General features: G+C 43.1%; 1 protein-coding gene across 2 annotated transcripts; it reads right to left on the reverse strand.

Annotated features, from left to right (window-relative positions):
• Positions 1-646: 646 nt before the first annotated feature.
• Positions 647-25,177, reverse strand: LOC140543833 (transient receptor potential cation channel subfamily M member 4-like). Of its 2 annotated transcripts, XM_072667099.1 has the most exons (28): positions 24,998-25,177; positions 22,493-22,554; positions 20,511-20,688; positions 19,092-19,272; positions 17,116-17,285; positions 16,578-16,755; positions 16,387-16,451; positions 16,055-16,291; positions 14,553-14,655; positions 14,313-14,434; positions 13,051-13,329; positions 12,691-12,792; positions 12,465-12,593; positions 11,612-11,741; positions 11,165-11,310; positions 10,928-11,040; positions 10,587-10,694; positions 9,759-9,805; positions 8,606-8,844; positions 8,403-8,518; positions 8,062-8,194; positions 7,174-7,348; positions 5,587-5,752; positions 5,304-5,485; positions 4,743-4,875; positions 4,235-4,307; positions 4,017-4,110; positions 647-2,073 (listed from the first exon to the last, which is right to left on the reverse strand). In XM_072667099.1, the coding sequence occupies exons 1-28, from the start codon at positions 25,064-25,066 to the stop codon at positions 2,048-2,050; spliced, it is 3,756 nt and encodes a 1,251-aa protein (XP_072523200.1). In that variant the 5' UTR covers positions 25,067-25,177; the 3' UTR covers positions 647-2,047. The 2 variants fall into 2 exon arrangements, with proteins under 2 accessions (XP_072523200.1, XP_072523201.1); XM_072667100.1 differs by lacking the exons at positions 647-2,073; positions 4,017-4,110; positions 4,235-4,307; positions 4,743-4,875 and having other exon boundaries at positions 5,346-5,469.
• Between the last annotated feature and the right edge of the window lie 378 nt (positions 25,178-25,555).

The following is a 25,555-nucleotide window of genomic DNA, read 5'->3' on the forward strand; positions in this document are numbered from 1 at the left end:
TGTGAGAGTGAATGTGAGAGAGTGATACAGATGATGGAGAGTGAATGTGAGAGAATGTGTTAGAGTGATACAGATGATGGAGAGTGAATGAGAGAATGTGTGAGAGTGAATGTGAGAGAGTGATACAGATGATGGAGAGTGAATGTGAGAGAGTGATACAGATAGAGTAAATGTGAGAGTGAGTGTGAGAGTAAATGAGAGAATGTGTAATGTGTCCCACCTGAAATACAGACTACACCAGCGTTACACCACCCGATTTCTAAAAACTAGTGCTTAAACAGTTAACAGAGTCCGTCAGAGAGGGGGGGGGGGGGTTTAGTGATCACAGAGGTGGTTAAAAACCGCATATCATTAAAACGGTGGAGGGATACATGCTGCAGGGTGTAGTGCGGCGAAAAGTAGTCCCTAAAGAAAACTGTATTAGATTCTCCACTGTTTTTAAAATCATCATCAGTCCATATGAAACTGAGAACACGGTGGGTTTGGATGAGCAATAAAATATGGGCTATATTTGTCTTCTAGTCATGGCGACCGACGTCTGGTTCCATTCACCGCTACTGTAAAGAAATCAGCGTGGGTCAGAAGCACAGTTTCACACCGAACTCCGCTCTGAAGGAGCTCACCGCAGACACATAAGCAGAGCATGGTAACAGCATCTGACTTTTACTACATTCAATACAGCATGTAAACATTTGTAACAGCATGTAAACAAAAGCGTGGTGAGGTACAGGTCCACCCTGCCGGCGTGGGGAGGTCTGGAGCTGGTGCTCCAGTGGACTCTTAGCTTCAAAGCTCCTGAGAAAGTCGGTTACGGTAATCGTAAACTCTGAGCACAGGAAGTACATAAGGCTTTACGATGTTAAAGGGGAAGTCCGGCCTCCACGAAGAACGGTACCACGGCTTCATCTGACGTAAAGACGCCTGTTCTCCTGCCGCGGCGACGCACAGTCGTCTCTAGAGCGAGATTTTCCTGTTTCAAGACTACACCTACCTTCCGATGATGCAACTTGAAGGTGGGAGGAGCTTTTGAATTACTACAAGCACGTCGGGTGGATTTCTGAAATGCTAAAGCTAAAGCTTGCTTGGTTGGAATGTCTTAGCCTGCAGCTGGGACAGCCTAGTCAGCAGTGGCTAGGCTAAGAGTCGGGATTAGTGGAGCAGCAGCAGCACAGGCTCTATGATGTGCTTGTGTAGTGCATTGTGGGTACTGTAGTTAGAAAACACTGATCTATCTAATAAAACAGGGATATTTCCTGAGGGATATTTCACAACATGACGGACTTACTTTTGGTTTTGACTTGCATTAAATGAGCTCTAAAAGCGCTCAGCGTTTTTCACACTTCATATCCCACCTTCAGATGACATCATCAGAGGGGGGTTTCTAGCCTTTAAGCTGGAAAATCTCACGCTAGAGACGACTGCTCGCCACTGTAGGAGGAGAGGAGGTGTGTTTACAACAGATGGAGTGATGGTTACCTTATACAGTGTGGTCGGACCGCCCCTTTAAGTAGCCTCTAATATACTTGTCTGTGTGGATTCGGACTCTGTGACTCACTGGTATCCAGATACGTGGACTAAATGACATCACACGGCTACAGACAGAAGTAGCAGCCTGGCAATAAGTGGTCAAACCATCACAAATCAGAGGAATATTATTTAAAAATATATAATAATTAAAACAATCGCTCCCCAAAATATCCCAGAACCCGAAGTGATTAAAGCCAAATAAACAAAAGTTGTGCGTTTTGTCGGTACGAGTGTATTCTTGGTGACATCATTCATCCCCCCGCCCTCGTCCCGGCTTCAGTGGTCCCGTGGAACACGCGTTTCCCAAGAACATGGTGAACAATGGCGGCTTAAAAATGGAAAGTGAGAACAATGCTCCGCCCGCAGTCCCACCGGCTCGTCAAGCAGATGCTGACGAATGCCGCCGCCAGCCTCTCTCTCTCTCTCTTTCACACACCTGACGTGTCCTTGCATGCGTGAGAAGATAAGAGGGGGATGAAGGACCAGTGAAGAATGAGAGCGGGGCAGGAGAACCCCCTCCTCAGCTCTCCAGGCTGGAGGGGCTCACTGAAGAGGAGAGAGGAATGAACAGTATTAGAACAGTTCATTAGAATATTACAATCAGCCAGAGCAGATACTGAAAACTGAATCATCTGTACTAGACACTGAAAAGGGAATCAGCCATAAAAGATATGGGAAAGTGCATCATTCATAGTAGACACTAAAGAATGAATCATTCATTGTTGATATTGAATCATTCATAGTAGATGCAGAAACTGAATAACTCATTGTAGATACTGAATCATTTACAGTAGACACTGAAGACCGAATAATTCATAGTTGATTCTGAATCATTCAATGTTGATTCTGAATCATTCAATGTTGATACTGAATTATTCATAGTAGATGCAGAAACTGAATAACTCATTGTAGATACTGAATCATTCATAGTAGACACTGAAGACTGAATAATTTATAGTTGATTCTGAATGATTCATTGTTGACACTGAATCATTTACAGTAGACACTGAAGACCGAATAATTCATAGTTGATTCTGAATCATTCATTGTTGATATTGAATCATTCATAGTAGATGCAGAAACTAAATAACTCATTGTAGATACTGAATCATTTACAGCAGACACTGAAGACCGAATAATTCATAGTTGATTCTGAATCATTCATTGTTGATATTGAATCATTCATAGTAGATGCAGAAACTGAATAACTCATAGTAGATACTGAATCATTTACAGCAGACACTGAAGACCGAATAATTCATAGTTGATTCTGAATCATTCATTGTTGATATTGAATCATTTATAGTAGATGCAGAAACTGAATAACTCATAGTAGATACTGAATCATTTAAAGTAGACACTGAAGACCGAATAATTCATTGTTGATTCTGAATCATTCATAGTAGATAGAAACTGAATAACTCATTGTAGATACTGAATCATTTACAGTAGACACTGAAGACTGAATAATTCCTAGTTGATTCTGAATCATTCATTGTTGATTCTGAATTATTCATAGTAGATGCAGAAACTAAAATATCTCATAGTAGATACTGAATCATTTGCAGTAGACACTGAAGACCGAATAATTCATAGTTGATTCTGAATCATTCATTGTTGATTCTGAATCATTCATAGTAGATGCAGGAACTGAACTCATAGATACTGAATCATTTACAGTAGACACTGAAGACTGAATAATTCAATGTTGATACTGAATAATTTATAGTAGATACAGAAACTGAATAACTTATTGTAGATACTGAATCATTCATAGTAGACACTGAAGACTGAATAATTCATAGTTGATTCATTCATAAAGGATATTGAATTTTAATCATTTATAGTAGCTACTGAAAACTAAGCAATCATAGATACTGAATCATTCATAGTAAATAATTAAGTCATTGCAAATAATTAAGTCATTGCAAATTTATCCTAGTAGTTACTGAAAACTGAATCATTTGCAGTAGACACTGAGGACAGAATCATTCATAGTAGATACAGAAACTGAATAACTTATTGTAGATACTGAATCATGCGTAGCAGATACCGAATGATTCACAGTAGATACAGAATCATTCATAAAGGATACTGAAAATTAAATCTATTTATAGTAGCTAGTGAAAACTAAATAACTTTCATAGTAGTAGTATTCATAGTAGATACTGAATCATTCATAGTACATAATGAATCAATCATAGCTGACACTAAACTGCTCCTAGTAGATTCGCAAAACTGAATCATTCGAAGTAGCTAATGACACCTGAATGATTCATAGAAGCTACTGAATGATTCACAGTGGTTACTGAATCATTCATAGTAGACAGAATACAGTATACTAGGTACTGATACATGTATAGTAAATATTCTAATTTATAGTAGATACTGAATCATTTATTTGTACTGAAAAATGAAGATCAGGATTATATAATAATATATAATATAATAATAATAATAATAATAATAAGTTTATAAAGTTAGATTGCCTTTGCGTGTGGGAGGAGGTTTAGCAGCCTTTAGTACACCACTCTGAGACAGAGCTTCAGCCATCCACAAGAGGGTAGCAGAACAGAACTCCATCTGAGAGAGAGAGAGAGAGAGAGAGAGAGAGAGAGACGGGGAGTTGTGTTTCAGTAGTAAGTCAAGGTGACTCGTCCACGAATCTGTGAGCTTTCATCAGTTCTGCTGTAATCAGAACCCTCACCTCTGACTCCAGGGCTCGTAATCTACGATCCACATCCTTTATCTCAGCGGTCTGTTTGAGAACTCCGTCCACTCTGTTTAAACACACACACACACACACACACACACACACACACACACAAACACACAGGGAGTCTATCAACTCTGCACACTGAATAAGGAGCAGGTGTATTTTACAGTATGCACCAATTAGCCAAAACATTATGATCCCTTCCAGATGGAGGTAATATTTGCAAAAGGTCTGGGATCTCTGTTAGACGGTCATTCGGGTTGGGTTGGTGGGGCTGGTGCTCCCGGTCAGCAGTGGCGGGCCCCTATCAACAGTGGTCCAAGCAGGGACTACTGCCGTGTACGGAGCTGTGTAGTTGCAGACCGGTCAAAGTGGACCCTTGTCCACCACCTCCTTCAATGGACATGCGAGCGTCGGACCTGGACCTCTGATGAGCTGGTCTGTGGATGAAGCGGTACGACCTGAGCCCTAGGTGGTGCAGAACGGGCGGAGCACTTACTTGACGGACATGCGCTTCAGCCTCTCGGCTTCGCTGCCTCGATGCTTCTTGCCCTCGGCAGACAGGAAGTTCTCCTTCTGAATGCTCTCCCAGGTCACCAGCCTGTTGTTAGCCTTTTCCTTGAGCTCCATGGCTAGACGGGGGAAAACACACCAGCAGGGTGACATCATCAAGACACTATCTGGACAAAAGTATTGGGACACCTGCTCATTCAGTAACTGTCAGTACTCTAGAAGGCTTTCTACGAGATCTTGGAGGAGCATTGCTGTGAGGAGCGTTCAAAAGGAGCCACATCATCATTCCTGAGAAGACTCATCACACTGCTCCACAGCTCAATCCTGTGGGGTGGGGTGGGGGGGCTGGCATTATACCCCTTCTCTAGCCCACGTCTGGCATTAGGCAGCATGGTGCCAATATGTTCATTAAGGTACTTTTCTACAGGGACTAGACAAGCTGTGTGTCTCTGTCAGGCAATTAGGCACTCATTAGAAGGGGTGTCCACAAACTTTAGAAAATTTAGCGCCCTGAAAGCGCTAGCGATGCTGACGCAAGCAGACTTACCGAACTGGTGGATCTTCTCTGAGGGCACCTTGCGGATGTTCCTCTTGACGAAAAGGTGAAAGTGGGAGATGATGATGAAGGGCGGCGCGAGGCACGGGCGAGAGTGGTACTCGGCGATCACGTTGAAGCGCTGGAACTTCCAGTACGTGTCGCTCCTCTCCTGGACCTTGGTGAAGGTGTAGCTGGACAAGACCAAGCAAATGAGAGGCGGAGCTGATTAGAGGGAAAGCAATCAGAGAGCGTCGCTACGTCAGCAACGGTGCCGTGCCTGACGGATGTGTACCTGAACATGGCAATGAGCAGGTTGATGAGGAGGATGTTGGTGACCAGAAGGTAGACGACTAGTAAGATGACCACCAGCCAGTTGTGACGGGTGTCCCTGCATGGCTCCATGCTCTCGCTGATTTCCGTGGCGTTGGTTGTGCAGGTCACGTCCCACTGAAAGCCGGCTAAACACACAAGAGACAAGCAGGACAAGGACATGAGACCTTCAGGAAGATCTGAGCAGACTCTGGAGGAGTTGGGTGGTGCACTGTTCTACTGTGCAGTGACACCTGCACCAATACCACCTTCATGGAAGACGGTCATCAGAAAAAAGACCTTTCCTGTGTCCCCACCACAAAAACAGAGCTTTTTAGGCACCCCCCAAATCCACAACACAGGTTTCAACTTTCCTGAATTCTGAATTAATGAGCTCTGAAATCCCTTTTAGAAAGCAGAGTTTGTATTGGACACCGATTGAGATTTTCTTTGAACATGGTCCAATTCTGATTCTGCATATTCTGATTTAGTCTTATTCTGATTTTTTAAGAATTATAAATGAAGTATCCAGAAACATTTCAATAAATATATTATACCTAAATAAATAAATAAATAAATAAAAATAGTAATAATTCAAAAAAGAAAAAAAGGCGAATATATATTTAGATAATGAATTATTTATAAATGAATAATAATAATTATATATATATATATATATATATATATATATATATATATATATATATATATATATATTTTTTTTAGACAATATTATTATTCCTTATATATGTATTTATAATTTTTCCCCCTTTTTCTTTTTTTATATACATAAAAAAATACAAAAATATATTGTCTTTTTTTCTTTTTTGAATTATTACTAATTATTTATTTATTTATTTATTTAAGTATAATATATTTAATGAAATGTTTCTGGATGCGGTCATTTATAATTCTTAGAATATCAGAAAAAGACAGAATTAGAATCTGCAGAATCAGAATATATGTTTAAATTATATATATATATATATGAGACAACACTGCCACCTACTGGTCAGAGTTTGAACACAGCACAAAACTTTAAATAAAAAAAAAAAAAAAACTATATTAATAAACTCCTAATAACCTATTCATCAAAACTGATCCAGTGTTTCTGAGAATCACTACAGAATAGCACGATACTCGAGTGTAGGGGCAAAATTACCATATTTTATTGAAACTGTGATTAATTTAGTTTTTTGTGATACAAGCAAACATATTGTGCATATCGTCAGACCAGCTGCACGTCTCATTACCGAGAGCGTCATTAGAGCTGTTTCACTGGATGAATTGCAGCAGCTGTTGGAGCATGTCAAAATATCACAATAAATATGGTGTATCGTAAATATCGCGATATCAAATATTTACCATATCGCCCGGCCCTAATCCAGTGCATCGATATTTTTGCTTATATGAGCTCGTCTAATCAGCCAAAGAGCGCGAGTGCTAGAGATCACATGGATAAGCCGGTAATCCCCTTTTTTAGACCACTGTGAATGATCAGGGGGGGGGGGGGGGGGGGCGCTGCTCTGTCTCAGTGGCCACAAGGTCAGCGTGATGACCGACGACTTACAGTCCATTTCCTCCACAGGGATCTGTCCAAATATGTGCAGGTATGGCCTGTAGAACACCCGCCGCAGAATCCGGTCAGCACTCGGGTCAAAGGAGTAGATCAGGCCCTGATTGGCTACTCCGTACGCCATCATCCACACAGCCAGGAAGAACAGGAAGAAGAACACGTCCTTCATCTGCAGAGCAAGAGGCACGAGATCTGACAGCCTGAAAATATGATGCAGCAGGATGCTTTCAGAAATACAACCAGGAGACCGAGCGCTCGCTTCGCTTTTCTGAGGAAGCCGCATTTTATTTGCATCTGCAGATCAGGTGATAAGAGGCAAACGTGCAAACACAGGGGAGCATACAGGCATGACTATTTTAAGGCTATTTAAAATAAATATTTTCTAATGCATTTTGTAATTAATATTTGAATTTTTAATGCTACTTAAAATATTTTTTGTAATTCAAATACAATAATTAAATTACAATTAAATTAATATTTATATTTGAATGCCATTTTAAGGCTATTAATTATTTTTTATTTTTTTTTGCAATTTTAAATTAATATTAGAATTTTATTAATAATGTTTTTTTATTTATTCTATTTTATTTTTAAGAACTTTTTTAATTGTAATTGTTTTAATTATTTTGTAAGGCTAATAATAATAATAATAAATTGTTATTTTATTGCTATTTGTAATTTTTTTATTATTTTGTAAGGCTAATAATAATAATAATAAAAATAATAATAAATGTTTATTTTATTGCTATTTAAAATTGATATTTTAATTCCAATGCTATTTTAAGACTATTTAAAATGTATATTTTAATAACTGGTTAAGTTCTTAAATGGAGTGTTTCACATCAAACCCACCCTGAATGACTTTGCATGCTCTTATCTTACCATTTTGCCAACGATGATGATTTTGGGCCCGAGCTGCTTATGGATGGCAAAGATGTGGATGAGCCTGAGGGTGAAAACCATGTAGTCGAGGCACAAGGCAGCACGGCCGAACCAGAAAGAGCTTTCGAACATCCTGAGAAGAGAAAAAGCATAGAGCTCAGGCCTATACAGCAGAACTAACTTTGGGTACTATTATAAACCATCTACAACTGGCCACTGGTGTCACTGTAGAGCACTGTGGAACCCCACAGACGGACCCCACAGCACTGCATATTATTATGTAACACATCAGACCGAACACGTGAAGAGGTCCAACAAACCGTCCACCAAAACAGCATTACCTGCAGCACAGGCCAATGAGGAAAAGGGTAATGGCAATGAGGTCACACTTGTGCCACAGGTCCTGAGTGTACTGCCGTATCCTCTGGCGAAAAGTTATGTTGCCTATGAAGAAGGTCTGAATGAGAGAAGGAGAGAGGGTCATTTCTCCTGCCCACCGCCACCCCCCCTTGCTCCAGTCAACCCCCCCACGCGAGGTACGCACCGCTCGAATCTCCTCGCACACGATCGTTAGCACCCAGAAATACAACAGCAGCTCCATTGGAGACGGGACACTGGGGGGCGGCGGCTTGAAGTCCACCAGCAGCACGTAGGCGAACAGGAGCAGAAAGAGGAAGTACATCAGCACGTTGCCCAGAAACGCAGTGACCGGCGCGTACCAGAACTGCCGCCAGCGGGACAGCACGAAGGGCCGCTTCGGAGGGGGCGGCCTGGCGGGAGGGCCTGAGGTGGGAGAGAGAGAGGGGGAGAGAGTGTGAGTGAGTAAATAACTAAATATAAAACCAAACTAAACAATTAATACCTCATAACAAACTAGCCTAAACTTTACTATTTGAAGGTTTACTTAAAATTATTTTTTAAATTATAATGCCATTTTGAGACAATTTATAATTATTATTTTAATATTAATTATAAATATATAATACTTCAAAAATAATGCTATTTAAAATTGTAATGTAATTTTAAGGCTATTTAAAATTAATTTAGCAAGTATAATGCTATTTAAAGGCTTTTTAAAAATAAATATTTTAAAGCCATTTTAAGACTATTAAATATTTTTTTATTATAATGACATTTTAAGGCTATTTAAAATTTACATTTTAATTATAATGCAATTTTAAAGCTATTTATAATTAATATTTTATTGACATTTTTAGGCAATTTATAATTAATATTTAAATTATAATGCCATTTAATACGTTCCCTAATTCCATTAAATATTTTTTAGATTTTAAATTTATTCCATAAAAGGTTATTTAAAATGATTAAAGTATTACAGAACCAGTGGAGTCTGACTTTAGATATAGGAGGTATAAGTCTTGGATTATGATGACCGGCACGATTTCAAATTACAGATGTAATTATGGACAATTATTGTTAATAATAATAATAATAATAATGTTTACATAAGTTTATTAAACTGGTATATTTTTAATTGTGGTCTCAACATTGGTACAGAGAACAGTGAAATTTCAGTGGTACTGGTGCAGACTACCAACCGTCTGGTATCGAGACATCCCTAATCTATATCGACGGAGCCGCAATGAACGTTCTCCACACAACACACGACAATGAAGGCAGCAGCCCCCCCAGTGTGGATTAATGGGAAATAAGGTGGATACTGGATAATGACAAACCTCTCGGGGTCGATCTCATGGGACTCAGCTCCTCCGATTTCGCCTGACTGTAAGACACAGAAAGAGGGAGAACACAGAGACCCAGCCATCAGGAGGGCACATCTCCAGTCCTGGAGGGCCGGTTTCCAGCCAAGTCTGGTCCCTGCCCTGCTCAAACACACTCGGGTCAACTTATCAGTTAATGACCAGGTGTGTTGGAGTGGGGCGACGACCGCATTCAGCTGGCAAGATTTCGGAGGTGTGTTTGCAGACTTGAGATTGGTGACAGTCCAAGTCCAGTGTTTGTTAGCAACATTAGCCTAGCATCTCGTCTTGTCTGATCAACTGAATCATGATACTTAGGATTTTTTTTTTTGGTCAAATTGTCCCTTTAAATATTGTATATCATTTAATATGACACAAGTGATGCCCCACTAATGCAATACATTGTATATTAATACACACACAAACACACACACACACACACAAACATTCCTGCATATTCTACACCCTGATACTACTCTTTTTTTCTTTTTTTTTTGGCCAATTTTCCCCAGTTTTAAGAGTTTTAGCCCCCCCCCAATACCCCCCATACCTAATGCTCCCGGCACGGGGCAAACAACAGAGTTGGGTCCCCATCAGCTAGAAGACACCCAGTGATCCTGGCTAATTGTGCTCACTCAGGCTCCAGCTGCTGATGGCAAAGCGGCATGACCCGGGATCCGAACCAGCGATCCTCAGGTCATGGTGGCTAACCCCCTCCGCTGTGTGCTGCTTGCCCATTAACCCACGCATCCCTGGTATGTTAACACACACTTCCGCATGCAGTACAGGACTGAGGGAGGTTACATGCGCTTCATGTCGGAGAAGGAGAAGACGGTTTCAGCGTAGAGCCAGTCCATTTCCTTCCCTTTAGGGGTTTCTTCAGGCTTGCCCTCCTCCACCTCCTCCACCTCTCTGAAAAAAACATACAGAGCAGATCGTTTCTGAAAACGTATGAGCTCTGGGGTGGATAGATGATGGAGAAATAGTTGGCTGGTGTAGCGTAGTGGATAACACTTCTCATAGCGACAGGAGCGTCTACAGAAATGTTGTCTCTGCATGAACTTCAGACCAACACTCTTCAGCACAGGCGGCCGGATTGTGAAGTGCTCTTATGAGGACGGAGGGGTGAGTGAGGCTTCGCTAACCTGAACGAGATGAGGCTGGTGTAGCAGAGAGGTGGGATGAACAGAGTGAGGACGAGCTTCCAGGTCTCCGTGCTTCTGTCCATATCACCCCACCAGATCTGAGACAACAGAGTCTGAAACCACACACACACACACACACACACACACACACACTCAAATGTGCTGATGCTAATGCTGTTATTGACCCTACACTGAATCATGACTTCACTGGATTGAACTCCGGCAGTTCGGGCAGACCTGCACGCCGTCATGGCTGAAGAAGTGCCGAGCGTCCGCCTCCATGGCCATCTTCAGACAGGTGGCCCCTCTCCACATCGCCGACTTCTTCTTCAGGAGCACGAAGGATCGACTCTCGCTGTTCTGGTAGCACTTGCTGAACACGTCTGAGGAAACAAGAGGGTTAATCGTCCCCTGAGACACTAACGCCAACTTGTGCTACGGCCCAAAGCAGGGGATTTTACCAAAAACCTCAAACTGCATAGCCCAGCAGGCCCAAATACGATAGCACTGGGCACTCGGAACTGGACTGGGATTAAAATAGCCAATACCCGATCCGTGCCTGGATCATGCCAGGATGGGCGCCGATGCTCTGGATATCGTCCTAATTAATGCTTTTTCCATTTCAGACCTGGATAAAAGAACATCTCGGTCCCTCAATTCTTCAGATGCGCAAATTCCTCTCACCGTGCGCCAAGATCTCAAATCTCTGGGCCAGTTCCTTCAGCGAGAGCTTGGTCTCAGTCTCGCTCTCCAGCTTGCAGAGCTCCCTCAGCAGCTTACAAGCACTCAGAGCGCTGAGCACCGACTCCGTCGTCTGAAAGGAGACATTAGAGGAATTAACAAGTGGAGAACCTTCAACCGTTACACCACCTCACAACACCAACAGCTTTTTGAGTACTAACAGCACCCCCTTGTGGAGAATCTGAGGGTCTGCTGAACCTGAGTGAGGAAGTGAGGAAGACACAAGCCAATATCCCGTCCTCTGGTAGCCTTAGAGCCTTTAAAAAACACCTCCCACCATTAGAGGAGCAGTTTGGTGAAAAATCAAATGAGTCCAGATTCAGTGGATCAGTAAGGACATGTGAGGTATCTGACGTGTGGGAGATGCTAGGCTAATGCTGCTAACAAACACTAGACTTGGACTGTCACCAATCTCATCTCACTAAATACATAAACAGCTTTTCAAACTTAGAGCGGAGACGTTTATTATGTTAGTGTTGGAGGGTCCTCCTAGAGTCCTCCTTAGCTAGACGCCGCTGTCCATGGTGCTGAATGCCGGAGCCGCCCATTCAGCACCAGTGTTGTGGAAAGTGTCCAAGACTACATGGGTCAGGGCGGAGCTCTTAAAGCGGACACAGCTAGAGGACAATTACCAGGTCACCTGACTGACCTGACTCACTCGCTGCTCCACCACCACCACAATAAAGACGGGGGGAGGGGGGTTGCCTAACGGTGCTTAACACCGGAGGTCTTGCTCTATATTTCTAATCGTATCTGGGGTCAGTGTGAGTCGTCTGGTCCACTGACAAGGTCTTACCATTTCCCAGAAGTACACAGCCATCTCACTGCGGTTCTGCAGCACCGCCCAGATGAAGAGGGAGGCCCACGGGAAAGGGCACCTGTGCGCTCGATACCCATCCTCTTCCTGCAAGACCCGCGTCAGTTTCTGAAGGCGAAGGTGAAAACAAAACGAACCGGTCAGCAAAAACACACACCAACCGTGTCTCCACTGACCGACAGGATGGAAGGACAGGGTGCACTACCTTCATGGTCTTCCTTCTGGAGGTGATGCCCTGCAGCCCCAGTGAGTCGCGGTAGAACGGCTCACACACGTCACCCAGCAAGTCCTCCAGGAGCTGAGACACCTAGGGGACGTTCAAACAAGACCACACAGTCGGTTCAGTAAGAGGGTACGGGTGGGCTCTGGAGCGGACCGGCAGTCTGATCCACTCGGCTCTGGACTAACTGCAGTAAACAGCATTTTAAAACAGCATCACCTCTCTTAAATCCACAAGAGGGCGCTCTTACACATCAATGAGCCAAAACATTAAGACCATCCATCCATGCTGAATATGCTGGTGCTTCCTCTACAAGCAGTATAGGTTTGGTACAGGCATCCTCACCTCATACATGGTGAGCCCTTTGGCTGGACCGCCGCTGTGGTTTAGGGAATCTGCAGCAGGGCGGGTGGTGCCGATGCTGGCCAGACCCTGGCGCTCTGCCAGGCAGCGCTGCAGCAGGGTGTAGGCCACCGAGCTGTCCGAGATCGAGCGGTAAAGCTCCTCCAGCCGACGGTACGTCAGGTAGTCCATGACATTCAGGCCATTTTCAGTGAAGAGTCGCACAAACTGGGGCTTGTCGTTGACCAGGGCATCGGTCATGAAGCTCTCCAGATCTTCATTCTGTGTTCAACAGACGCTTTCATGATCCATAAAGAAGCATCAGGACTGACCTCTGACCCCAACTTCAGACAACCAGTCAAGACATGTTTGGTATCTGATGTGAGCCTGTTTAGTTTATAGCAGGAGATGCTAGGCTAATGTTGCTAACAAACACTGGAGTTAGACTGTCACCAATCAGCTTCTAACTGGAGTTGTCAGTTCCACCATAAATGGCACAGAACTGTTTTAAGGTGGAAGGAATTTCAGCTTTGTGCTGATCGAGCTTTTCGTGTCGTTTATTTATTATTTACAAAAAATAATAATAATAAAGAAATACATCATACAAATAATAACTAAATTATAATAAAATGTAAAAATATAATAAAGTAATACAAAACCTAAAAATAAATACAAATAACTATAATTATAAAGTAATATAAAACAATGAATACTGAATGATAAATAAAATATAAATAATAAAAAATACTAGTCATAATAAAATGAAAATTATAATAAAGTAATACAAAATCTACATGTAATTAATACATAAATACAAACAATAATAAAGTAATAAAAAAAACTACGAATAATAAATAACAAATAAATCTATAATATAAATAATAAAAGTCATGAAAAAAATCCAAATAATAAAGTAATACAACAATAAAAAATATATATTCCTCTGTTGACGATTTTGGGCGGTTATTTACCAAGAGGAGATCGACGACTAAATCCAGTGTTTGCTAGCAACATTAGCCTAGCATCTCCCGTTGCAGACTAAAGAAGCACACGTCAGATACCCAGCATCGACTGATCGACTGAATCGGGAGTCGCTGATCAATCGTGATACTCAGATTTTCTGCCAAATGGTTCCTTTAGCAGTTCATTAGCCTCAAGCTAACAGCTGCTAACTAACTGTCTGCTCATTACTACTGTATTACGTGGTAAGTGGGGCGAGCATAAATATGAATAATCTATTAGACTACATTTCCCATAATCCTCACCTTCCACTGGATGTCTCCGGTGAAGAGCTCACTCCTGGCGATGTCCACTCTGTTCCAGGTCACGGCCAGCTTCAGCTCCTCTGTATTGGGGCTGGCATCGACTGACAGGCGTTGCTTGCTTGCTATCTCACACACACACACACACACACACACACACACACACACACACACACACACACGTACGTTACCCCCCTGTATACGCCCTGAGAACTCAACATGTGTCCCATTCTCAGAGCTTACCCCTGACTAGAGCCTTCAGCAGAACAGTGTCGAAGTCATCCGGACCCTCCTGCTCTCCGTGGTAGATGGAGATCAGGTCTTTGCTCTGGTGAATGTTGAGGAGCTGTGGGAAGCAGACAGACGGCAGGCGGAGTAGTGAGGGAGTAACACAGGAGATGGAGATTACAGGTGACTGGAGCGAAGCTTAGACGAGCTCAGACCCGTTCACGGCCCGGCAGACTCTCGAAAACACTAGCCGGGGCAAAGCGTAGCTGTAGGGCATGTGTAACTTCACTGAACCTACAGTGCTAGTACTGACAGAAGGAGCCCTGTTCCAGATACGACACCACCTATGAACACTCCTCCATGTTCCTCTCCGGGCCCTCGAGCGCCCCACTTTCCTCTAGACCCTGGCAATGTGGATTAAAGCCTCCTCTATTGGTTAATCGACAGCTACAATAAAGCCATAAAGATATAAGGCGTCTTTTTTATTTATTCGTTTTATGCTTAATCATCGGTTATTATTATTTTCATTACTTTTTATCATTTTATTTCATTAAAATCATTTTTTTTAAATCAGTCAAAATCTTTTTGGTCTGTTTTCCATTTGAATTTTTTCTATTTTTACTATTTTAGGCTGCATTTTTCACCTCAGAAAAAAATTACTATATATATATATATATATATATATATATATATATATATATATATATATATTTTTTTTTTAACCATTCCGGTGCATTAGATAACAGATTTGTTCATTTTTATAATATATATAAATTTTTTTAATCATAATAATTAAATAAAGATATAATAATCATCATCCTCATCATCATAATCATTTTATAATAATAATAACAATAACAACAATAATGTTACAAATTAATATTAATAATAAAAATTAAGAATATAAATATTATTCATGCATTAAATAATAATAATAGTAATAGTAATAACAACAACAATAATAATAATAAATACAATAGAAACAATAATAATAAAAAAAAAATTTTTCAAAGTCAGTTACTGTCTAATATCTACCCTCATGCTTTACAGTTTTTCAGTCACGTGAAACTTGCCCGCGGTCCCTGTCCATCAGCTTCGTCTTCTGGTCACAATTGCAGTGACTAGACTTTCCTGTAATCTGGGATTTCTGCCACTGCAGGAGATTAATATTACATAATAATAATTTGATTTAGACATATCAAGGCTCATAGGGTCCGCATTGTTCTGACGTAGGACCTTAAATCTTAAGGTAAGTGAAACACACACAGCGTCACCTTGTGTACCAAACTAGAAGCTTCAACTTTATATTAATCTCTTCTCATGCTGCACTATGACCAGAGGGTCGCTGGTTCGAAGCCCTCGAAGGCTGCCATCAGCATCCGGAGCCTGAGGGAGCACAATCGGCATGGCTCTCTATGGGTGGGTGCATTGCTCTGTGCATCTCTCTCGCATCAGAGCCAGGTACCCTGGGTCAGTCGGAAAACAGGTGAAGGCTGGTTGGGTTGTGTGTGAAGTACCTTATCTACGAGCTTGTCCACGTCCGGCTCAGAGGGGAAGTGTTTCACCACTCTTTCGGCCACCCTCTCTCTGAGGTTGGTCTTGGTCGTCACCTCTCCCTCCCCCTCTGCCCCCACCGCTGGCAGAATAGGGGCAGCGGAGACGTTCTCCAGGATGTCGCTCACCAGGTCAGCCAATCCCCCTGACCCGGCCAGCACCAACCAGGGGATGCAGTTCTTCAGGGAGATGTCCAGCCTCTGGGAAAAGCAAGTTGTGTTAGCGACATTAGCCTCAAAGCAGCGAAACATGACTTGGCTACAATCTGATCGCTCTGGCTGTTTCCAGAACCCACCTCAAGCATGTAAGGCTCTCCCGACACCAGTATGCACAGCACAGGGATGTCCATGCTTCCGCTGCCTGCCAGAATACAAACAGAGGTCACTGCCGTTTCCCGAGCACTCTACACCGATTCTCTGAGAGGAGGGAACGGTGTTGATTGAATACAAAACACGGCTCTGAACCCTCTCTACGCCACAGTCTCACCCCCTTTGCCGGTGCGCTGGTGGGAAATGTAGTTTTCCAGACGTGCCCTGAAGCCGGCCTCGCCACCTATGCGACCCACGCTCCCGTCGTCCACCAGGAGGAAAGCCTGGTAGTTGTTATCCAGGCAGCAGGAGTCCCGAGACGTGTTCGAGACATAGTATTCCGCTGGGAAACTGCCCTGAAGAAAGACAAGGAGAGGGAGCGATGTCCACAGGTTGTCCACAGAAGGGTGGACATCCCAGGACAATTCATTACCCTGTTGTAGAAGCTGTCCTTCTTTCAGCTTCAGCCTTTTTAATCCTGCATCCAGGATTTGCTGGTATAATGCCACTGGCTGCAACACAACCCCAAAGCATGCCACAATTCACAGTTGGCAACGTGCTCTTTTCATGAAATGTTTCTCCCCAAACTGCCACCAATTCGGCATCGCTGGGCAGCCGCCGCGCTTGGAGGAAAGCTCCCCTCCGCCCATGGGAACCCAGCGAGCTCCACAGTGACCACAGTGTAGCAGCGTTACTGTAAAAGCGAGCGCTCTTACCTCAGGGTTGACCAGCTGCTCCCGGAGCTGCACTAGACCCCATGGAGCGATGCCTATGGCCACTACTTTAGTGAGCGAGTCCGAGGACGCGGCCGTGGCGTGGTCCCTCACGGCCTCCCCAAGACACCGGCCGACGCCCTCCCGCAGGCCTCCAGACAGGATCCACGCTCCTGTTTGGGGGTATAGACAATATTGAAATGTTGACATATTGCTATAATATGTTTTACACAGTACTGAATTCGCTATATGGACAAAAGTATTGGGACACACCAACTTTGGTTTTGCATGTAAATAAGTTATATACCATCCTGAGCATCACCATGAACATCCTGGGGGGGGACCAAGAAGAGCCCTGCAGGCCGTACTGGTTCACATCACTATTCTATGCAATTCGACTGGGACATACACAAAAAGCTCATGAGGTCATCCGTCTTACGGCCCATTGAATTGCACCCTGCTGATAAAGCTGCTCCGCCCTTAGGTCCCATAGGGCTCATCTCTGCCGCGGCGCAGCTCCCACCGCGAGGAGCGTAATTTGGTGGAAGCCAAATTTAAACTCGTACAAAGGCCATTGTGTGTCAAGGCACTTTATAACACTCTATAAACAGCCGAGTGCGGCGGTCCTGCCGGTCCCGCTCCAGTGTGCTGTGGTAAGGAAGGATATCCGGTAGCACTTCGCTACTTCGCCGCCTTCTGACGAAGCAGCTCAAATCAGTGGGGCAATTCCACTCCAGTGTAAAGTACCGTGGCAGGCAAGGCGATCTGCAGCCATGGCTTAGCTCCTAGAAGCACCTTGTAGATCATGCAGCTTGGCTGGGAACCGTGTCCTTTCCCCTCAGGGTCTTTTTCGCCGCCTGTAACGTCCTGCATTGCTGGAGAACACCAGGGGAATAATCGCGGTCGAAAGGGAGTCTGCTACCTTGCCATTCGACGCCTTTTCGAACCCATGCCTCTTTAATAACGGCCTTGTAGCTCAGAAGTTTTGCTACGATGGATCTTGGTTAAACGGAGTCGGAAAGTTTAGGTGCCGGTGCTTCTAAGGTGCCGATTTTAATATGAGAAGGGTTCAAGGGAAGGGTCCAAGGGAAGGGTCCAAGGGAAGGGTCGATTTCAAATGAGGTTTGAGAAAGTCCTCCATGTCAAGGGTCACTTTTCTCCCGATCCTTGTTGGAAACTCTATCCTCTATAAATCCTGGTATTTTTCCCATCTGGACGGGGTTAGGATGATGCAGGTCAGATGTTATGAGATAAATATTCACCCTCATATTTTAACATATCATTAGGAACACCCACATCGAATGACGTAATATGAAATATGCAGCTTGATTGGTTGTGGCGGTTGCGAGGAGCTATTGTTTAATCTCGGCCGTCATTCGAGCCTCCTAACAGTGTAAACTCCTCTGCGGTCATAAACACCAAGCAGCCAATGGGAAGCAGCTGCTTCGGTGAAAGCTCAGCGTGACTGATGCTCTGTTTTGAGCTCAAACAGCTGGAAATGCTCCAACCATAATACTGCTCTCAGGCTGAACTTGCTGGGACGGCCTGACCTGACCATGTTGGTCAGCTGTGCCACTGGTAAACGATTGAGTGGACAGTGGAACGGCCGATTTCTAACTGTTCTGAGATCTTTCTATACTCCTTCCCTTCTGAGAGCTGTTTGGGTCTCAGCAGGGTGATATGGCGTTGCTAGCTGGTTGCTATGTTATCCTAGGTTGTTACTATGGTGTACTTGCTTGTTTGGTGATGCAATGTTGTAAGATGATTGCTTTGAGGTTTCAGGCAGTTATTATAGTGCTGCTTAGTGGTCGCTAGGCAGTTGCTATGGTATCCCAGAGGGTTGATATGGTGTCTCAGGTGGTACCCCATGTGGTTGGTTGGGCATTACTATGTGCCTCTTTCCTCGTGACATAACAGGGGTTCACAAACTTTTGCACCCCATTCGTCCCTATGGGAAACCGTGGTGTGTGTACCTGTACCTGTGCTCTGGGCAGCACGGACCAGTCCCTGCCTGAGAACCTCTCGCACCCAGGTTTTGACCTTCGACCTCCCAACGCCGCCCACCACCGACAGCACCAGGTTCGGGCGGGGCAGACCCCACTGGTTGGTTAAGATGAAGTAGGCGGTAGCAGGAGGGGTTTCCCAGGACAGGCGCATGAACTAGAGGAGAACAAAGAGGAGAGATGAATCCAGTATGAATTCACCATGTGTGTAGTTTAACAGTCTCACAGTAATAACTGTGGAAAATATTCAATCCAGTCTGAATCAAAACGTTTTGAGAGCATTTCTATAGTCCGACAGCAATATCTGTGTAATGCGTTTAATCCAGTATGAATCTGCAGTGTTTCTAGTTGTTTTTTTAGTCCGACAGTCATAACTGTGGAAATACTTTAATCCAGTATGAATTTACAATATGTGTAGTTTTTGCAGTCTAACAATTGTTCTTATGGAAGGATTTTACTCCATTATGAATCTACAGTGTGTCAATTTTTTTACAGTCTGACCGTATTAATTGTGGAGAAGCTTTGATCCAGTATGAATCAGTAATGTTTTAAGCACTTCTTTACAGTCTGACAGTAATAACTGTGGTGTGATATTAATCCAGTATGAATTTGCAATGTGTGTACTTTTTACAGTCTGACGGTTATATCTGTGGAAGGATTTTAATCCAGTATGAATCTGCAGTGTTTTTTTACAGTCCGATAGTATTAATTGTGGAGAAGCTTTGATCCAGTATGAATCAGTAATGTTTTGAGCACTTCTTTACAGTCTGAGTGATATTAATCCAGTATGAATTTACAGTGCAAGTCATTTTTACAGTCTGACTGTAATAATTATGGAAAATGTTCAATCCAGTATGAATCATAGTGTTTTGAGTGCATTTCTACAGTCCGAAAGCAATATCTGTGTAACCATTTTAATCCATTATGAATTTTCAGTGTGTAGTTTTGTTGTGTGTGGAAAATCCAGTATGAATCTGTAGTGCGTCTAGTTTTTCCAGTCATCACTTGATATTGAATATTATTTACTATACTTAACGATGCAATATCAGATTGAATATCAGATTTTCTTCATCAACAGCAGTCTGATATTAGAATCACAGCCTACAGCTCTGCACCTACGTAATGCGTAGTTACAATATGGATGCATTAAGATATCAGAATTATATCATCAGATAATTGATTAGAGAGAGAAAAAAAAACTGGCATCGGACAGATGTTTAGATGTAATATTTCACAAACATCTGCAGTTTGTTTTTTATTTTACTGCACCGGTAAGAATAGTGGTCTGTCCCTGCTATGCATCATGCTGTGGAGGCTTAGGTAGACTCTATACTCCACCCTGATCCAGAGTGAACCGTCCTATGGAATAAACTAGCCAATAGAAAGGGGACTTACGTAGCTGTGCCTTTTGCTGGCCCCTGTGAACTCCACCTCTCCGAAAGCATCAGTAGGAACCTCGCAGGAGTGCTGAGCGCTGTCCCAGTGACTGACGATTGCACTGCTGAAGTAATCGTTCAGAGTGACCGTGGCATGACTGTCCCTCCCGCCACCACACTGACACAGCTGACCGTTACTGCGGGGGGAGGAGGGAGGGGGGATATGCTGAGAACCATCACATCAAGACAATTATCACACACAAATATACCTGTAGCACCAAGTTCCTTCAAACCAGTATGAATCTGCAGTGGGTGTAGTTTTACAGTCTACGATCTGAATCCAGTATGAATCTGCAGTGGGTGCAGTTTTACAGTCTACGATCTGAATCCAGTATGAATCTGCAGTGGGTGCAGCTTTACAGTCTACGATTTGAATACAGTATGAATCTGCAGTGGGTGCAGCTTTACAGTCTACGATTTGAATCCAGTATGAATCTGCAGTGGGTGCAGCTTTACAGTCTACGATTTGAATCCAGTATGAATCTGCAGTGGGTGCAGTTTTACAGTCTACGATTTGAATCCAGTATGAATCTGCAGTGGGTGCAGCTTTACAGTCTACGATCTGAATTCAGTATGAATCTGCAGTGGGTGTAGTTTTACAGTCTACGATTTGATTCCAGTATGAATCTGCTGTGGGTGCAGTTTTACAGTCTACGATTTGAATCCAGTATGAATCTGCTGTGGGTGCAGTTTTACACTCTACGATTTGAATCCAGTATGAATTTGCAGCGGGGTGCAGTTTTACACTCTACGATTTGAATCCAGTATGAATTTGCAGCGGGGTGCTGTTTTACAGTCTACGACTTGAATCCAGTATGAATCTGCAGTGAGTGCTGTTTTACAGTCTACGATTTGAATCCAGTATGAATCTGCAGTGGGTGTAGTTTTACAGTCTACGATTTGATTCCAGTATGAATCTGCTGTGGGTGCAGTTTTACAGTCTACGATTTGAATCCAGTATGAATCTGCAGTGGGTGTAGCTTTACAGTCTACAATTTGAATCCAGTATGAATTTGCAGCGGGGTGCTGTTTTACAGTCTACGATTTGAATCCAGTATGAATCTGCAGTGGGTGCAGCTTTACAGTCTACGATTTGAATCCAGTATGAATCTGCAGTGGGTGTAGCTTTACAGTCTACGATTTGAATCCAGTATGAATTTGCAGCGGGGTGCTGTTTTACAGTCTACGACTTGAATCCAGTATGAATCTGCTGTGGCTGCAGTTTTACACTCTACGATTTTAATCCAGTATGAATCTGCTGTGGGTGCAGTTTTACACTCTACGATTTGAATCCAGTATGAATCTGCTGTGGGTGCAGTTTTACACTCTACGATTTGAATCCAGTATGAATCTGCTGTGGGTGCTGTTTTACAGTCTACGATTTAAATCCAGTATGAATCTGCAATAGAGGTAGTTTTTAGACTTTGTTGAGTGGTTTGAATCCAGTATGAATTTGCAGTGGGTGCAGTTTTACGGTGTACGATTTAAACCCAGTATGAATCTGCAATAGAGGTAGTTTTTAGACTTTGTTGAGTGGTTTGAATCCAGTATGAATTTGCAGTGGGTGCAGTTTTACGGTGTACGATTTAAACCCAGTATGAATCTGCTGTGGGTGCAGTTTTACAGTTTGACACTGTATCACTGTAGAGAGAGTTTAGTCCAGTAGTTTCCTTTATCAGACTGACGACGAGTGAAAGTATCTCCGGATCTCCGGATCAGGACTGAAACGGACAGGAATGGGATTTGATTCCAGCAGACAAGGCGGGCCAGGACCGGCATTACCTCCTCAGTGTGTGACTCCTGGAAGACATCACTGGCATGGTGCAGCAGAAACGGTGTGTTTAGGAGAAAAGAAACAGGGCACGGCAGAGCAGACAACCCACCCACCATCAGCACGACCGGCGCACAAGCAAATCCACCCAGCAAACACCGCCGGCTCACCTGAACGAATCCTCCACGAACGTGGTGCACACTCGTTTCTTGATCTTGTTGGGAATCCAGTTCTGAAATCAGACAACATCAGCTTCACTGAGTCTGCTCGGCTTAAAGCTCAGGAGAGGTCTCGAGGCCATCTTCTGTATCTCAGGTATAAACATTATAATCATATTCTAATAGAAATAAATAAATGTTAGATTAAATCTAATAATAATAAATTTAATAATTTTAAAAAATTCAGTACGAAGCTTTGTGGCAAAAAAGTAGTTCCGGTTACTTTTAGCTCAGGCAGAGACCCCACTACCACACTCATAATAAATATATAATAATAATAATAATAATAATAATAATAATAATATAATTATGAATACAATTATAATAATTATTATTATTATTATAATTATTATTATATATACATAAAATAAAGTGGCTCTGCAGTCTAATGCGCTACCACTGTGGCCCAGGGGTCGTGAGTTCGAATCCTGAGCCATCAGCAGGCTTTGCCATCAGCAGTCGGAGTCAGAGAGGGCACAATTGGCTGTGCCGGGTGGGTAGATGGCGCTCTCTAGCCCAGTGCTTGCCTTCACATGTACGGAAGTGCACGTGTGTTAAGGCCTTACCCTCCTAGGGTCGGGAGCATTGCTAATGCTAGGGGGAGTTACAAAAGGGTGGTCTCAAATTGGTGGTCTCAAATAAAACAGAATACATCTCTGAAAGAATGAATTACAGACTAATTTAACGTAAAACAGCTTAAAACTAGACTAAAAACTGACTAAAAACTTCACGATTAAACGCTGACTGACAAAATTCAGCTACTGCCCAACGGCCGCTAACGGAAGTCAGGGGATTTGTGGTCTGTGGTTAGCGACCGTACTGCAGATGTGTACTACAGACTGTTCCTTTAAACCCAGCGTTTCGCAACACGCCAGCCGTCCAGCCCTCACAGCTTCCTCTGCTACAACACTCCCAGGTTTGACCTTCAGGAGGGCTTTCAGATTAGCTGAGGAGGACGACAGGAGGACGGCAGGAGGACGGCAGGAGGACGGCAGGACTACAGTGGCTGCTGGGATCTTCTGGGCCAGCTTAGAGGAGCTGCGGTTAGGCTACGTGGGCTAGAAACGTGAGCTAGCTCAGGCTAACTCTGAACATCGGTTATGTCGATTAGCTTAATATTATTCATTATTTTTACAGACACTTGCCACTTTTTCTAAAAATACTGATGTTTAAAATGTAAAAAGGCTGTTTTTTTAAAAGATTTATCGAGCAAAAAAGGTATTAATTAATTTTTGTTTTATGATCAAAAACCTTTGTTTTAACCAGTATATTTTATTCACATTTGTTCACCATACTTAAAAGTTTCAGCGTCGCTTTATCGGTCCACCTTAAAACTTCAAATCTTTTACTTAGCATAGACTTTCGTTTGTGCTAAGCTAAAGAGATCGACTTCAGACACCAGGTAAAACTGGTCAATTATCTATGTTAAAGGGTATTATTGTGCTTAGATTAATTAGATTAATGTTACCTTATTTTTTTCTGACAATCTGTGCTAGTTTAAATATTATTATTATTATTTTTTTTTAAATATTATAAGCGAGAAATTGAAAAAGTTGCGGCAGCATATTTAAATATCAAATAATTTAAAAAATTTAAAACATTTTTTAAATTGAGCTGTTTTTCACCTTCTAATTGATTATTATTAAAACATAACACTTCACCAATATGACTTTTATTTTGTTTAATATTATACAATATACACATCTGGAATTTATTGAATTAATTAATTAACAAAAAAATATACAAAATTAATTATCATTTTAAATGCCTTTAACTTTTTTTGCTTGTTGTAATTAATTATTATTTACTTAGCAAATATGTTAGAAATCTTTAAAAAATGATAATTATAATAATCCTAAAAACATAAATAATATATTAAAATATGCTGATATTATTAAATAACACTGAAGTTGCAGAAAGGCTCAAAAGTTTCGACACGTGACTCTCAGTACAGGTTTAAGGGCAGCTCGAGGGGGAGGGGGATTTGCGCTGAACCTGGCAACCCTCGCTACACTGCAGTGGATTTTGACCCACAGCCTTTGCCATTAGTTTAAGGACAGTGGAGCCGGAGCTGGAGCTGGTGCTGGTGCTGGTGCTGACCACCAGGGCAGAGTAGTGCTGGCTAGCTCCCACACAAGCAGCCTCGCTCTGTGAGGATTTCCGAGCTGCTGCTCGCTAACTAGCTAAACTATTTCAGGAAGGCAGATTTGCAGTAAGACTGGCAACCCGGCTCCCGCTGAAACGCGTTGCTGACGGGCTGTGATGGTATGAAGCCCCGGGTTCCTCCTAACGATTAAACAGGGCGTTTATTTACTGCTCAGCTCTTTTTCCACCCCCACACTCACAAAGAGCCTAAAGAGCCCGAGACCGGGACCGAGCCCGAGCGGAACCACCGCTCGGGTTCTGCCGATTCGCCCAACAAGTAGCTCAACTTCTCCCCAACAAACCCGAACCCACCGGGTCTTTCTCCGTCTTCGTTCCTCCGTCTCCTCGTCCTCCCCCCATGTCCACCTCCATCTCGCTCATGTCTGAAACTCCCGTCTCCAGAAAGTCCAAAACTCGAGCCCCCAAAAAGCACCTTTTTCCCGACTAGGAAGTCCGCGATTGTTGGTGAGCTTCATTCCGGGCGGCTTCACCTGAACCCTGGGCAGGTCGAACCGCCGAGCAGGGTGTGGTTAGCGAGCGGAGGCAGAGGCGGAGGCAGAGGCAGAGGCAGAGGCAGAGGCAGAGGCCGGGGGAGGGGAGGAGGGGAGGAGACCGCGCAGGTGCTTCCTCGCACGGCCTGCCTGCCTGCCTGCGCCGCCTGCGCCGAGTTCGGCTAATGACAGTAATACTAGTGCTAGCTAGGTGTGCAGAGCTCAGCAGAAATACTAATAAATGACCACATATTAACCATTTATTAGCCACCAGTGGTGAGGAAATGAGTTTAAAACGGTTATTAGATGAAATATTGAGATTTTCTGAGGTAATAACTCCAAACAAACACCAGTAAAACTAGCTAGCAAACAGTGAGGG

The sequence above is a fragment of the Salminus brasiliensis genome, chromosome 22 (genome assembly GCF_030463535.1).
Source record: "Salminus brasiliensis chromosome 22, fSalBra1.hap2, whole genome shotgun sequence".
Lineage (NCBI taxonomy): Eukaryota > Metazoa > Chordata > Actinopteri > Characiformes > Bryconidae > Salminus > Salminus brasiliensis.

Excerpts from the sequence above, each read along its gene's own strand:
- LOC140543833 (XM_072667099.1), bottom strand. The coding sequence starts at position 25,066 with ATGAGCGAGATGGAGGTGGACATGGGGGGAGGACGAGGAGACGGAGGA. Across the intron at positions 8,195-8,402 it reads CTCATTGGCCTGTGCTGCAG|GATGTTCGAAAGCTCTTTCT; the intron begins GTAATGCTGTTT and ends TTCTCTTCTCAG. Across the intron at positions 5,753-7,173 it reads CCCTGTGGAGGAAATGGACT|CCGGCTTTCAGTGGGACGTG; the intron begins GTAAGTCGTCGG and ends TTGTGTGTTTAG.